We start from the raw sequence: 17,082 nt of genomic DNA, 5'->3' as shown, positions 1-17,082 counted from the left end.
TTTTCAGAGTCTTAAATAACGGCTGCAGAATCGTGTCAAAGATGCCAACATGAGCTTTTTGCACATGTTGTGTCTCTCCCACCAAAAACTAAGACATGAAAACTGAATAAATTATTGCAGGTATAGTCTCCCAAAACCCATGTGCAGTCACTTCCTGCTCCTACTCACTCAGCACTGAATCTGTTCTTTTTTCAAGGCCTGGCCCACATGCTGTTTTTTCTTCCATCCTTCTCATAGCAAAGGTGGAGTGCATATTTTTTCTATTACAACGTATCCCCTTTTAAATATATAGAAAAGTTACAAGAACGGTTTTATTGTGTGTGTTGTTTTCCCCCCTTTGCATCCTGGATATTTTGGGACTGCTTTCCAGTGCTATTAAGTATCCTTCAGTAGAGTAATAAAGCTAAATAAAGCTAAAATAGCGAATGACCTAATGATAGCCAACACAGTATTTTAAAGACATCTCCCTAGCAGGAAAAAAAATAAACCCTACAAGACACTCCTTGATGCTCCTTCAATTCCCAATCATATTAATATGGCAGCTGAGCAAAATAATAATAATAATTGTCCTACTGTCCCCACAATGCTTTTAAAGTATAAATGAATAAAAGCAAAAGCCCTCTCTTAAGGAAGGTTTCCCTTCCCTTTTAAAACATCAAATCATTTTTAAAGATCGTATGAATAGAGGGTTCCTTCGGTGACCTCAAAACTTATGCTAAGATTCAATATTCCATGAGAATTCAAGCTAATTTGAGAAAACTTTTTGGGCATCTTGAAGAGTTTGTGACGTCTTTCTCTACAGGTAAGAGTGAATAATGCCATGGAAATACAAAGCAATTGAAATATGACTCTTACTGGCATAACTGTTTTGGGTGAAAGCAACAGGGCTGCATCCTGCCTGTGAACGCTTCATCCTTTTGTGCCTACATGGTCATTCCCAGAGAAGAGAAAAAGAAAAGGTTTGGCTTGTAGACTACAATCCTCAGTCCTTACATTTAGGATCTGACAGGAATGCTGGAAGTCAGCTTTGCTGTAGTCAGTTCTTCATCAATCTCAGATATTCAGAGCAAAACTTTGAAATAAAATGCATTCAAACCGACTACGGTCTGACACGAGTTGTTGCTTTTCAGAACAAAAGGAAGGCCTACGCAACTCTCCCCCTTCCTCTTTGGACAAGTAAGGCTGATTAAGAACATGCCATTCAAAACCTGGCCCACAAGGGATGGATGAGATAAAGGTTCCTCACCCCTTTGATCTGGAAAAGGGGGCGTTTCCTTTTCATGTGTAATAGAACCATAGAACTGTAGCGTTGGAAGGGATCCTGAGCATCATCTAGTCCAATCCTTTGAAATGCAGAAATATGCAGCTGCCCCAAACAGGGATCGAACCTGCAACCTTGGCATTATTAGCACCAGGCTCTAACCAGCTGAGCGATCAAGGCTCTAAAGCAATGGAGGCAATCTAGCTATGCAAACTGCAATGCTCATTCCCATTTCACTGATTAGGAGAAAAGACTCCAGTAGGTTTAGGACACATTATTATTTGAACGGGGATTGGAATGGATAAAACTGACCAACTAAACAAAATATAGTTGAGTACCACTGCATTCTGAAGTCGAGTGCTAAAACATTTCACAAACTCAAATGGGGCAAATCATCTCATGTACTAATTAATCCGAACATTCTAACATGTAGCAGCATAGAAGTTTGTACCAAATTAGCATGTTGAATGTAGAAATAATTGTTTCTCAAACACAATGAATTATCTTGCTCAATAACTACTGGGGTGCCATTCCATTGTGTAAGGAAGGTGTTGAGATGTATAGCTCTGAGCATGCCTTTCACCAGCTGACACAATCACTCATAAAAGATACTGGCTTCCACAAGACTGACAGAAAACCAACAACATACATTAGCATATAAAGTATCACTGAGCTGAACTAAAGATGTATATTGAATTTTTGAAACAACATTGAATTACCTGACAAGCAGGACCAATAATCAAAATGTTGCTCTGTTTTTTTTGTTTTTGTTTTAAATGCAGAGTTTGGGTTTATACAGTGGTTCTTTTCGGCGTGTTCGTGACAGGCTTTGAAATAGCCACATCATAATCGCCTTCCTTCCACCTCTGCTCATATTAAATAAATAGGATGACTTGAGTCACAGTACTCGCTGAATGAGTTCAGTTGCAGCAGCTGCACAACTCTCTTGCCAGTGAGATGAAGAAACACTGAACACTGGATTGAACAGTAATTTGGCAGTTTACTTCAAAGAGAAAATGAAACTTTGGAAGTTGTGTTTAGCAGTTTGTTTGAGGTAGTCAAGGCAAAACAAACAGTTTTAAGCTGAAGCTTCTTTCTGCTTTTAGTTCCTTTCATGAAAAGTGAATGTATCCTATTCCTGAAGAACTATTATCAAATTTGTGAATACTTTCAGTAAACTCATTAACGGACTGTGGAGCTTACTTTTTACATTTAATTAGTTCTCAACAGCATGCCAGACACTGTCCAGAAGTGATGGGGTCCTTCCCTGGATGGCTGACACTGTATGTACTTAGACCCAAAGCAAACCTTCAAAAGAAATGTGTGGTAGGACTGTACCACTTTAAGCTGTATTGCACGGAATGGATTGTCATGCAAGAAGCTTCCCACATGTAGGGCGCTGACTTATTGGAAAGATTCTAGTCTAATCTTCATTCTAATGTACTGGCTTCTTTGTTGTATGACAAGAGTCATATATGAAACTCTCTCTCGGCATTGTAAAGTGGTGCAATCTCCATGAGACTATTACACTTGTTTTCTGAAGGCTTTTAACTGGCTCTAGATTGGTGAAGATGGCAGGAAAGATCAAAGAAGCCGACAAAGGGCAGTGGAAGTGTACAACAGAAAAATATTCCAGGTTTAAAGTGGGCTAAAATTGGTTTTAAAGTGACACTTGCTCATAAGCCTGCTCTGAGCAGGAAAACAAGAGGCCGAAAGCAAAAGACTTCTCTGGAGCACAAACCTCTATTGCACAATTCTTCTTCTTTTTAATAAATAAAATCCCTCAAAACAAACAGAAGAATCGCAAATTAGCAAAAATGTGCAAGAGTGACATTCATGGACTGTGCCTTGGATGTGTAAAAGGAGATTAGGAGGGAGCTAGATACAAATTGTTGTTACAGCCTACAAACTTGCATGTTCTTACAACAGTGTTCATGTGTCATGATGCTTCATGCTAATAAGGTAAAGGTAAAGGGACCCCTGACCATTAGGTCCAGTCGTGGCTGACTCTGGGGTTGCGGTGCTCATCTTGCTTTATTGGCCGAGGGAGCCAGCGTACAGCTTCCGGGTCATGTGGCCAGCATGACCAAGCTGCCTCTGGTGAACCAGAGCAGCACACGGAAATGCCCTTTACCTTCCTGCCGGAGCGGTACCTATTTATCTACTTGCACTTTGACGTGCTTTCGAACTGCTAGGTTGGCAGGAGGCATACCTTTAAGCTACAAACTTGTTACAGTTGCTGGAACGCTTTTGCCCTTTGGACTAAAAATCAACAAGCTTAAGAACTTCAAGTAAACTTACTTGAAAACAAAACGAGTTATGATGTACATTTATCTGCAAAACCTATACAATTTATGTTTAATTGTCAAGACTGTGACAGAAGTTAAGACCTACTTGAAGTACCAGCAAACATATTCAAGCGGGGGGAAATCTTGCCAAACATAGTACGATGCGATAAAAAATATAAATGCAAAAGGGAATATGACACGCAGTTTCAATTCAAGCAATAATGAGAGATGTAAATCTTTTGAATGCATGTTAAACAAAAAGGATAGGCAATGAAGTCATAGCAGGCAGGCTTCACATGTAAAGAAGTAGGAGAAAGCACCATGTGAAACAGATCTCCCCTTCCTTAGGCCAGTCTTTCCCAACCTGGTGCCCTTCAGATGTTTAGTGAGACAGCTCCTATCCTCCCTGATGATGGACCAAACAAGCTGGGATGGATGGCAGCTGTAGTCCTAGACACATGGAGGCCACCAAGTTGAGGAAGGCTGCTTTAGGTTTGACCCAGGGGTTTTATTTATTTATTTATATTATGACTTCTATCAGAGGTCAATGGTCAGAGAACTGTGACTTGACTTATGTACATCCCATTACTGTTGGAGCAACATTTTGTGATTAAAGCTGCACTCCTACACCTGAGATGAAGCCGCACTGAATATTTTGATAATATTACATCTGAGTAAACATGCATAGGATTCGGCTGGAATTTTAACAAGGTGAGGAGCTAGGTCTTGAGCCTACTGAGAACAACAATCATTATTATTATTATTATTATTTCTTCTTCTTCTTCTTCTTCTTCTTCTTCTTCTTCTTCTTCTTCTTCTTCTTCTTCCAAAAGTTACAATACAGCTTTGTTTACTGTCATAATATCACAGAATGATCACCTCAATCCCACATCACGGCCATGTTGGCTCGCCAAATACCCTCAATAGGAACCCTATTTCTAACAGCTCAAAACACATCTTATACATTATCTAAATGATCTTTTGTCACAGCACTGTAAAATTAAGCCAATATCATCACCATCGTTCAACAGGGTGGCTCCATATGATCAAAGCACTTCAAAAGTAAGAGAGTGGCCAATCACCAGAATGGCCAACCATCGAGGATGCTGGAAACCATGGTCCAGCAATACCTGGAAGGCTACAAGCTCCCCATGACTGACCCAAGGCCACCTAGTGAGTTCATCCCATTGGTTAGGTTCTAACTGGGGATCCCCTCATCTATACCTTGGTCTCTGGAACCACAGAGCTCACAGCTAGGAAGGTATACTTTTAATCATTATGCACAATTTGAAATTGATTGATTGATTAGATTTGGATACCACCCTTCATCCGAAGATCACAGGGCGGTTCGCAATGTATGGAACCATTTCATTTGACCTTGAATACAAGTCTCCTGTCTTGTCTTCTTGATCTTAGTGGTATCTTAAGACATATATGCTGAAGGAGTGGTCAAGGACAGACTCTGCATATGCTCAGAGGCACTCTCCTTTATCATTGCCTCACATGCCCTCAGCAGTACTTGTATGGTATTTGTATAAAACTTTGGCTGTGGGGGTGGCATTGCTCATGTTCTTATGTGATCCCATTTAAGCGTGGTAAAGAACTGTTCTAAATGTGTGATTTCCCACCCTGCCTTCCTGTGTGCATTTTAAAAACCGTGTGGTATTTGAGCTTTTTCAGAATAAATCATCCATTCACTCAGGGTGGGGCTTTTTGGGGTTGTTGTTTTTTTTTATCTAATAAAACATTAAATAAAATGTGTTTGAGTTTGCTTAACATATGGTACACATTTTCTTGAGAAGAAACAAAACACCAGAACAGCTCAGTGTTTTCATTTTCAGGCATTCAGAAAATAAGTGCTGTGTTTTATGAATCTGGTAATTTTGTGGATCTTATGGACTGAAAGGTATCACCTACCAAGGAAGGCTAAAGTAATAGCAAAACTTACACCTCTGTGTAAGAAGTAAACAGTTGGTTATGTAACAGTGGGGTGGTGATGAAAGGCCCCAGGGAATATCAGCCAAAGGTCTTAGTTTGGGTTGGGACATCACCTTGGTTAGGCTGCAACTTTCACAGTATCACATTGCTCTACTGAAGGGGGAAAGATATGATTCCAGAAGTTACTACATTTCCAAAGTATTAACAAGTATTCATATTGGCACAAGTGGCTTCTCTGCTGCCTATTGAGTATCCAGCTCTTTTAAAAGTCTCAAAATTAATTTTTTAAATTGTATTAGCTATATTTAAAGGTATTGTATATGAAATAAAACTCAGCAAATATATAAAAGACACTGAATCCCGCCCCCTATCCTTATCCAAGGGAAGGAGTACATATTCAAAATACAGTGGTACCTCAGGTTAAGAACTTAATTCGTTCCGGAGGTCCGTACTTAACCTGAAGCTGTTCTTAACCTGAAGCACTACTTTAGCTAATAGGGCCTCCTGCTGCCGCCGTGCCGCCAGAGCACAATTTCTGTTCTTATCCAGAAGCAAAGTTCTTAACCTGGAGCACTATTTCTGGGTTAGCAGAGTCTGTAACCTGAAGGGTATGTAACCTGAGCTACCACTGTAATCAGGTAATGCGGTTTGTCTGGGACTGCACCACTTCATAATGCATGATGTTTGAATGTTCCTCCATGACAGGGGGGAACCCAAACATAACACACACACACACACACACACACACACACACACACACACACACGACTCCTTGCCTATAGAAACTAGATTGCCCAGGATTAGAGCATAAGTTTGGAGATTTTTTTATTCAGTCATGCAATTCCCCCACCTGCTTTCTGAAGGGGTATGACCCAAGGGCTGCACCATGTGATTTGTCTGAACATGTAGCTTGTCTCCAAGAAAACGTATTATTTTAGTGACTGCTGGTCTTTTCTTTCTAAAACCAGATCACCCACCTGGAAAATCCTCTGTTTGTAGTTAAGCACTTACAGTTTATATAATTCATAACTGCCAAAGAGAAGCAGCCAAGCAAACCTTAGGAAGCAATATGCTACATAACAGCAGCATTCTTGCGATTACGTGAGTTGGAGAGGAATAAAAGTCATCACTCAACACCATGGCATAGCTGTGGTCAGAAAACACTTGCTACTTGACTATTCTGCCAGTGTAAAGAATCCTTCATTGCCTCTGCAGGGATCTTACTGCCAATGAGCTCCTTCTCCTGAAAGAAAATATATTGGTGGCTGAAGGTCTTCTATCATGAGATGACAGATGTGTTGCACAATATGTTTCACAATATGCATCCCTCCTCAAGAAATGAAGGAGGGAGCCTCCATAATACCCTTGGAATACCCCCCCCAAACAATATGACCTAGGCAGCCAAAGAACAGTTGCAGAGTTTTACCATAAGAACCTAGGGTTCTACATTTGCTACTGGTGTTGAGTTGGGGATTGTGTTATTTAAGTTTTTCATCTGGCCTCCCCCAAAAGGCTCAGATTATTTCCAAGCAGCCAATCTGTACCAGTATATATTCATTATTAACTATTCACTAGCTCTCAAACTATGTTATCAGTGAAGATAAGCACCGAGAATAGCAGGGTGGTTGGCAGGAGAGAGAGCCATTTCACTTCTTAGAGGTAATGAGTTCTGTCTCTCTGTCTTTCTTAGCCACTCTGGGGTAACTGATCTGACAAGAGCATAGGTCAGGGGTGAATTACAATTCCCATCAGCCACAGCAAGCATTGGATGATGGAGGTAGTCATTCAGCAATATCTGGAGGGCAAAAGATTCCCCACACCTCTTCTAGGACAGTAAGAGACAGGAATGAATGAATGATTGATTGATTGATTGATTGATTGATTGATTCATTCAAACAAACAAACAGTTCCTTACATGGACAGTTCCTAAACAAGTTCAAAATTAAATGCCCATGTATATAAGATCATAGTAGGCAAGGGCATAATCCACCCTCACAACTTGCAGAATGCTCTTGGTGGAGGTAGCTTGTACTTCTTTGCAAAGCATGGAAGGCAATGTTTGGGTGCTTGGTCGGGGTACAGTGAGAGATCTACAGACTCCAAATATGGATTCCCATCTAACAAAGAGCTGTTGTGCAGGAGGGAGCAGTTCAGGTATTGGAAACCTGTGTCGTCCCCCCAATGTTCTTGCACTACAACTCCAATCACCCTTGTTCATTAGCCATGCTAGATGGAGCAGATGGCAGTTGGGAATCCAACAGCATATGGAGGGGTCACAGTTCCTGACCCGTGAACAGAACATGGCCCAATTCTTTCTCAGTACAGTGGTACCTCAGGTTACAGACGTTTCAGGTTACAGATTCTACTAACCCAGAAATAGTACCTCGGGTTAAGAACTTTGCTTCAGGATGAGAACAGAAATCGTGCTCTGGGGCGCGGCAGCAGCAGGAGGCCCCATTAGCTAAAGTGGTGCTTCAGGTTAAGAACAGTTTCAGCTTAAGAAACTGTTCTGAAGGCGAGAGTTAAATAAATTACTTATGCTCTCATGTTATAAATCCCCTTCTTGGAAAAGGACAGGGTATCAATTTAACTCTCAATTTCAGACAGACATATCATACTGTTCTCCAATGCTTCTCACAGGGTACAGCTGGGGGGGTGGCTAACAATTTCAGCTAAAATTCCACAGTTGCAGAGAATTTAAAATAGACATTCACTAAAATAAAAACCTGAAAAATATTCTTAATCATGCGCTACAGACCCTTGTCAACCAATATTATTTCCATCTATATACACGGGAACCTAAAGTCAAGATGCATTACTTGCTCAAGGTCAAAATAAGCAGAGACGCCATAGAAAATCCTTGGCTGGTCACTGTAGGAGGAACTGAGGCTTCATCAGAGAAGAACCGACAAGCAAGTAAACTTGAGAGTGAAATGGTGGCTCAGAATTATAACCAATAAGTCATACACTGTTTATTGGCTCAATTAAAACAGGATTGAAATAAAGCCCAGTGAAATGTTTTAGGATCAAAGTATAATTTTAAGAAGTGGCCTGTTGGAAAATAAATTATGTCCCAACCAGCTGCAAGTATCATAGAATCCTGGCCTCCTTCCCATCCCACTGCAAAAAAAGAGAGAAAAACCCTACATAGATCCCATACTTTGTATGTAGCAGATTTGGTGATTTAGATACATATTAATTTCAGTTAATAGCTTAGTTACTTTTCTGTATTTACTTTGGACTTAATATTTTGTTCCTGCCTAAGACATTACTGATTGTCCACTTCTGCTATGGCTGAAGTTGTGTTGTGCAAGCTTTGAGTAGGGCTGCAGACATTAACTTTAAAACACGCCACCACCAAATAGTCATTATTAGCCAAAGTACCAGCTTGGAATTTACAGTCTCCATTGCAGCGTTTATGCTACTAATGTAGGGGTAAAGATCCTTGTTTTTTCTCGATATTTACTCCAGACAGTTTATATATTGCTTGATTGTAAAAACAACGACAACCCTGCTTCCAACACTTCAATTTTTTTGCTAATGTACCCTGCAGCAAATCAGCGCTGCAAATATATTGCTGGTTAACAATAGAATTTTTGTCTCCTCTGTTAGAATATGTATGAGGCTTTCTGTAAGAGTTACCCCATCGGTTGAGAAATTCAGCACTACTTCATTAGACAGTTAAAATATTGTTCCTGATGAAGAGCTATCAGGAACCTGCTACACTTCTTGTCTACTGATGCCCTTTTTTGTATTTGTGTTTCCATTACCACATTTTTTCTTTACTGAATAGCCCAGCTCAGGCAGCCCTGTTCTAAACTATTGCAAATAATTCTGCCCCATGAAAGGAGACAAATCCTTCAATTGTTTCTATGGTTCTGCAAAATGATTCATTGTGTAAAAAGAAAATCTGTATCTTCCAACGTGTCCTTTCCTAATAAGGAAAATAAATAACTGAAATTGCAGAACATCTCATCAATACTGGAACACTGGCACAGTCACTTAATATTCTTATCAAAATTTCACTCTCTTCCTTTTAAGCAAGTTTACTCAGTGCCTTTCAACTTTGTTTACATGCCTTTTCTATCTCCCTTATCCCCTCTTTCCACTTCCTATTTCCAGCTGCTCAAATCACGTTAACTATCTGTTCTTTGCCACGGCAGCTGCACGCTCACCTTTGTACTTTTCTGAGACTGTGCCTGATTATCAAGGTTCACTTCTTTGTAGCTACCATTTACCTCTGTTGGCCTCTTTGGCAATGTTCTGCTTGTACAAGAACTCTCTACCCACTTTGGTATCTTTCCACTTAGATAAAAGGACTGGAAAAATGGGCTTAGAAAATGATCCTAGCCCTCATTTCCCGTGTTTGATGATTCTACTATATACATTCGTTGCAGATTATGAAATCAAATTGTCCCTGTTACTACAAAGACACTTAGCAAGCCACTAGTCTCTTGTGTGCTGTTGCTTAACACCAGAGCAGTACACAACAAGACCTCACTCAAGAGCCTCAATGGTGCCCCTCTGGAGGCTTCACCCAGAGCAAAAAAACCCAGCTAGCCCTCCAATAGCTACAGCGCTGCTAGGGAGGGCTGTTACTAGTGTACCATCTACCCTGATGCCCAGTAGCTTCTCTGACTGAGCTGGTGGAAGTAATCTCAGGAGTGTGCTGGAGGAATTAAGAATGATAGCTCTGGTTGATTTCAACATCCATGTTCTGGCTCAGGACTTCATGGCCTCTATGACAACCATGGGGCTGTCTCAAGTTGTCATCTGTCCTTGACTTGGTCAGGAAATGGGATGGTGGTGGATAGGAAAAATTGGATAGTCAACTTAAGGTTCTACTTTCCTTTATCTTTCACTTATATAGAGTTGTTACAGAAACAAGTTCTACCCAGTAATACAGAATCACAGTATTCATCTAATGGACAATACATGGTTTTCACTTATCCATTAGTGATATTGATGTGAACAGTCCCGTTCCCCATTTTCCCTTCATATAATTTCAATCAATTGGGCTGTTTCCAGTGTCTCTAAAGTTTTAACATAGTCTGAGCCCTCTAGCACCTGACAAGACCAATCTTGAGATCAACCAACAAGTAAAAGAATAGAATGTCTCAGAGAAATTTGATACCTACTGTCTAAACCACTAAAACAGGCAGCAAGAGGATCCATTATAACATAAGCATTATGATTTAACTTATTATATCCATAACCTGCGACCAATCACATTTCCTTTAATAAGAAGATGTGGCAAATGTTCTCTATGATTAGCAACCAAATTTTTCAAAAGATGCATCACTGTTGTGTGAGAACACATTTATTTAATTGGAATAGACACAGACAAGTTAGGCTGAAGACTGTAAACACCCAATGGTCAAAAAAATAACTTAGGTTAGAATAATAAACATTCAACTGGCAAACTCAATGTGCCATTGAATCATATTTCTCTTGCAATTATCACTTCTGTTTTCATTTTGCACTTTGGAATGAAATGGAATCAGTATTTTCTAAACAGACTTCACTCTATTTCTAGACAACAACATATTCAAGCCTCCATTTTCTTGTGTTTGAATTTATTTCAAAATAAATATTAAAGAATGTGGAAATGATAGTGGAACTTATCCTTATTCTTTTAATAATATTCACAAATTATTTATATTTGATTTTCAGTTTGGGACCAATTATCTTCTATTTAAGATGCTTTGGGGACTTGTCCTAGATTAAATGTCTTCAGAGATATAAAGGTGGAGCTACAGAAGGGAGATCTTAGCGATTGTGTACATTCAGGCAGAGATCCCTTTTTGACTAGTGCCTGTCAAAAGTTTTAGCTGTCAAACTTTCCTTCGGTTTCTAGTTTCAGAAGCCACATTTAGGTCTGGCAATTTTGCTTAGCAATACTGCCTTTTTTAGAGATCCATTCTATTAAATTTAACAGAAGTTTAAAAATATTTCTCACATGCACAGTGGGGAAAGCCAATGCCTTGCATGCTGCTAAGATGAAGGCCAAGCAAAAGTGCATTCATCTGAAGAACAAATGACACAATACAATATAGCCATGTCTGTGTAATGAAGCACTAATGGTGTATTCTTCCTAGCAGGGGTGACAGGCGTCAGAGAAGCGATCGGAGTGAAGCAAGTGCTTAACTGTTTACAGCCCTAAACTTTCCCCTCCCTCACCAATGCTTGTAACCCCACCTGCAGCACTGAAGGAGGCCGCAGGGCCATCATTACACATGGCTGAAGAGTAATGTGTAGTTTGCCCTCTAGTGAACTTGTGAGACATGAGCACAAAGTTAGAGAGTTGCCTCATCTAAAAACAAGGCAAACATGAAGAACCAAGATACCACCCAACAGGAAATAATGAGAAACAGCCTTGTGTTTTTAATTAAAAACACAACAATTTTTTTTCATGTCTCATTCATTTGTTTGTTATAGAATCAAAACACAAGAGTTTTCCTTTTAATGAAAAACAGCAGCCATTTAAACCTGCATTTCTCTCACTCAAAACAGACTTGCAAAGGCCCAGGAAATTGCCTTTTGTAATTGTGCCAAGGCAAATTGTGAACCTTTAGAAAATGTGTTATCAAGACAATAATATTTGGTACACTTAGGGGGGGAAGTACTAAGGATGTGCTTTAATTATCACGGCTGTTAATTAGCTGAACTGGAATGGGCTACTATTCTCTCTCTCTCTCTCTCTCTCTCTCTCTCTCTCTGTGTGTGTGTGTGTGTGTGTATGAGACACACAGTCCATTCTACCATTTCAGGATTCTTCAACTTATTCCCATATCATCCTGCTGTATGTATATTCTTAGCCGTGTATCACTGAGTGATAGACATCAGATGAACTCTCCAGTGATGCATTATGTGAATCAGCAGTTAGAAACTATAGTAGGGAGGGAGAAGGCAGCTAATAGAAGAGCATCTCCCCCAAAATTTGTTTCAAATCCCCATTTTTGTTTTTATTCTCCTCTGCTGAACATACAAAGTATTTGTGGTTCGAGGGCCCGACCCCCGCGAAGTGAAATGAAGACACAAGGACACATGATATAAGGTTAATGGGCTAGAAAAGGCCACAACTTTATTGATTACAGCAATGAAAAGGTATTGGCTTAGGCATTGGATCAAAACAAGTGGGTTTATTCACCAGGGGTTCATCACCTGTTGATGCTAATCCAACTATAGGCTCACCCCTGCTGTCACCGCGGGTCGTGCCATAGCCTCCCGCCAAGCAGGCATCGGACAGAATACACGACCGCCAGATTCCTTTAACGGAATACCCCTAAATCGTGACGGGACAACAACGAGGAATGAGGCCAGGGAAAGGCTGGCGCTGCAGCAAAAGGCTGCTGAACACGCCCCCACCGCGGCACCTGGTTGGGTGGCCACCGGGGGGGGGGCGTGAGCGCCAGCCAGGTGAGCTGGAGGCAGGGGGCAACGCCCCCTGCTGGGCGGTGCTCGGGCTCCCGCCTACAACCACTCCCCTCTCTTTCAGGGAGGAGAGTCTTTGTCCTGGTATTAAGGAACACTTTTTACATGTGCTGATTTACTGACAGATTAGGTGGCATAGGACGCGGTGGCACTGTGGGTTAAATCACAGAGCCTAGGACTTGCCAATCAGAAGGTCAGTGGTTCGAATCCCCACAATGGGGTGAGCTCCTGTTGCTCGGTCCCTGCTCCTGCCAACTTAGCAGTTCGAAAGCACGTTAAAGTACAAGTAGATAAATAGGTACCACTTTGGCGGGAAGGTAAACGGCGTTTCCGTGTGCTGCTCTAGTTCGCCAGAAGCGGCTTAGTCATGCTGGCCACATGACCCGGAAGCTGTACGCCGGCTCCCTCGGCCAATAAACGAGATGAGTACCGCAACCCCAGAGTTGGTCATGACTGGACCTAATGGTCAGGGGTCCCTTTACCTTTACCTAGGTGGCATGTAGATGTACATAGGAAACAACAGTGTGCTGGAAGTATACCCAGTGAGCTGTTGACTAGTGTACCTATTCCCCTCCAGGACAGAGCATGGAGAAAATGGGTTGTATCCAGTGTCAAATCATACTCAGAGTCTACCATGAGTTGGAGTAGAACACAATGGGTTTGTGGGTATCACATGACTGTTCACATGCAGTTCAACCCATTTCCAGAATGTTGTGTAACTCCTCCAAGAAAGGGTTGATCAGATCGTCAATGGCAGCCAACCTACACCCTCCCCAGTCAACCATAGCAAACCCCACAAAGCCACTGACTGATAAAAGCAGCTGGGCTCAATCCATCGGAACACATCACAGCAACTTCTCATTTGTTGTACATGCATATAACCTTATTATCAGCCCCGCTACTTAACTCCCATTTGTTATAAAAACGTGTGGACATTTATGTATAACTAAGAATGACAGAAGGAATTATGAGTTATAGGTAGCAGATAAAGATCAGAAAGATGAACGGAAGCCTGCATAAAAATTAGTCTTGGCAGAATTTTTGGCAACTGTTAAAGGACACCTAGGATTTATTATGTACTACCTTTCAGCCTGTTCTTTCTCCAAGGATCTCAGGGTGGCATACAACTTTATACCATCCCATCATATTATCATGTTAACTTACTGAGATAGGTTACGTTGAGAAATAGTGATAACTACACAGCGGAATGGGTATTTGAACCAAGTTCTCTCAAGTCCTAGTATGAAACTTTAAACCCCACATAATTCTAGCCCCCTTGCTGTACAAAATGCAAGGATAATAGACTATATGAAGTAGAAGGTAATGAATGATAAACATGAAAGTATAAAAATCAGGAATCAGAGAGTTGGTTAATTTCCTTAAACAATGAACCGCTCCCTCAGAAAACATTTTCTCTCTTCTAAATATGCAAACAGCCACAGCATTACTCATGGAAAAAGAATCTTTCAGATTATCTGATAACTGTTCTTGCAATATAACTACGCAAAGTATACAGAGTTAAGAATGAACAGCAAATATTTTGGCATTGGACCAAAAACTGAAAACTTTACATGTGGGGTTGTAAAGAAAGAAACTTTTTAATCCTCATAACAAGCAAAGGATCCATGGCTAAATATCATGGCTCTAAGAATAAGTATTTCTTTATTCTCTTTTACACTGCAGTATTTCTTGTGTTGCCCAACTCTACATGTCTAATCAGATGTCTAAGTTCAATGTCTCCCCCCCCCCCCGTAAGTGTGCACAGTACAACTGCAGCCTTAAAAGCTCAGGATATTTCATATGCCCCTTTAAATAAACATTTTGTTTTTCATCTATATAGCACTTGAAACCCACAAGTCACTTCATCAGGAGTAGGATGCGTGGGGAAAAAGCAGTGTTCCAGTACTTACCTTTTGCATTCCCAAGTCATACTCACTCCTATTTATTCAGCATGTTTTAGCATTATGACCATGAGCAACCCTGGTCTTTAGACTTGAATGTTTCCTTTCCACTTCCCCACCCTTCAAGGGAGAAAAGAGTTTAAAACTTCTGTGAGTTTTTGTTCAAAACTGATGGTCAGAAGCTTTAAACTTCTTTCCCCCACGCATCCAGGAAGGGAAGGCCTCTCACCTGTTGATCCTTGTGACGCTAAATCATGGTTTAACACTACATCTGAATATAACATGTCAAGAGAAGAGGGCAAGAGAATGTCATATAGTTAATATGATTTTATCTCTACTTAAAAGTTTTATTTGGTGTGTAAAGGCATCAACCTTTTTAGGCACATCCAACTGATGCTCGATCACCAATGCATGGATCCTTTTGGACCTCGAAGTAGGCAGAATGGGGGAGTAATAGGGGGCGTAAGGGGGTTGGCTGCACTTATACATGCTCTGCTAATACGCATGGAGGTCAAAAACAGAAGCCCTGTGTGAAATGTTTGCCACCTGTATAGGTTTTCTGAAAATGGTTAAATTGCCCACCTGAATAAATACCTAAAAACATATATTACAAATAGTATTGCCATTTACAAATAAATATGTATCATTTGACAGCATAAGGTAGCTGAAATACTGGGTTGAAAGAGACAAAACTACATAAAAACCTGTCCCCAGGGTACAGACAGTTTAATTCTTTTTCTATGAACAAAAACAAATATAAAGCACACTGAAAATTCAGCCAAAAATGTGGTTGCGTTTTCAAGCAAGAAATTGTTTTCCAGTATACGCACAGTCTCCCTGCCCAAGGGCAGAAATCTATCAAGCAACAACATTTTACCTGTTCCTGTGTCTCCAGATCTCTGTGCTGTAACTTCTTTTGAACAGAGCGAACCTGATTGCAGTAGGTTTCAATTTCATCCTGCAAGCCCTGAAAAAATATCAAAACAAAGCAGATATGAACATTCTTAAGATCAGAAAGAAACAAAATGGAATGAATGCAACATCTGAAAGCTTAACCCATGGGTCTTCTGCATTCCGCAATGACAAACAGAGTGTTGGCCTCCATTAGCTTTCTTTTCATTAATTCCTTTCTACAGCAGCACTGATAGCAGTTGTATTTGTTAAAACAAGGCACACTAGTGTCCTTTAGGACTGCTGGCAAGTCATGGGAACAACAAGAGGCTTCCAGGAGCCTGCAAAGGAGCCTGCTCATTTATATGATCCATGGCTCTGACCTGGTCTCATTTCCCTGTGGGGAGTGGAATGGTAAATTCTTTTCCATGTCCTCAGCAGCTGTATTGCAAGTTCCTTCCATTGCTTCTACTTTAAGCATTGATTTCGTATGCACAGAGTTGGGTCTCTGCATGGATCTTGCTCTGGGTTTGCCTCCCTCCAGTCAGAGGGCAACACCAAGAACATCAACTCTCTCACACACAAAAGGTAGGCTCTCTCTAACAATCCAGTGTAACGAGAATCAGAGGTTCAACACTTAGACACATGCCTTGCATGCAGCACTTTCCTGGGTTCAGTCTCTAAGGCTGGGAGAATATTTCTATCAGAAACCCCTGAGAACTCCTACCAGCCTATATGGAAAATACTGAGCTAGTTGGAGAAATGGTCCAACTAGATAGAAAGTGAATTCTAGGTTTTCAAAGTAAACAATCTTTTTCAGATGTAAGAGCGAAATGTGTCCTTGATAATAGATTGTGGGAAGCATTCAGTTAGATAAAGGTAAAGGGACCCCTGACCATTAGGTCCAGTCGTGGCCGACTCTGGGGATGCGGCGCTCATCTCGCTTTATTGGCCAAGGGAGCCGGCATACAGCTTCCAGGTCATGTGGCCAGCATGACTAAGCCGCTTCTGGTGAACCAGAGCAGCGCATGGAAACACCATTTACCGTACCTTCCCGCCAGAGCGGTTCCTATTTATCTACTTCCACTTTGACGTGCTTTCGAACTGCTAGGTTGGCAGGAGCAGGAACTGAGCAACGGGAGCTCACTGTGTCGCGGGGATTTGAACTGCCGACCTTCTTATTGGCAAGTCCTAGGCTCTGTGGTTTAACCCACAGCGCCACCTGTGTCAGTTAGATAGTTGTGTGCAATACACAATGAGACTTTCCTTCCCTCTCTTCCCCAGATTTGTTCCGGAGGGTTGGGAGGACACCCCCCCCACCAGCAGATTTAGGGGGCACACCAGGGGAAGGGATGGAGGAAAATTCTGT

At 41.1% G+C, this 17,082-nt stretch overlaps 1 protein-coding gene and 1 long non-coding RNA gene across 9 annotated transcripts in view; one reads left to right on the top strand and one right to left on the bottom strand.

The window, feature by feature from the left end:
* The window catches only part of CEP112 (centrosomal protein 112), a 219,169-nt gene that overhangs the window by 7,929 nt on the left and 194,158 nt on the right, over nucleotides 1-17,082 (bottom strand). For all 5 annotated transcript variants that reach the window (XR_014561326.1, XM_083727455.1, XM_083727457.1 and 2 more), the window contains one exon: nucleotides 15,700-15,789. Coding sequence is in view for 4 of the 5 variants with exons in the window: in XM_083727455.1 (XP_083583581.1) it covers nucleotides 15,700-15,789 (90 nt within the window). In the remaining variant the exon portion in view is untranslated. The remainder of the gene's footprint in view (nucleotides 1-15,699; nucleotides 15,790-17,082) is intronic.
* Nucleotides 1-17,082, top strand: part of LOC310839281 — a 78,262-nt gene that overhangs the window by 32,886 nt on the left and 28,294 nt on the right. The window lies entirely within an intron of this gene.

The sequence above is a fragment of the Podarcis gaigeae genome (assembly GCF_964106915.1).
Source record: "Podarcis gaigeae genome assembly, chromosome: 2".
NCBI lineage: Eukaryota > Metazoa > Chordata > Lepidosauria > Squamata > Lacertidae > Podarcis > Podarcis gaigeae.
Note: the sequence above shows the minus strand (reverse complement) of the source record. Positions and strands in the feature narration are given on the sequence as shown.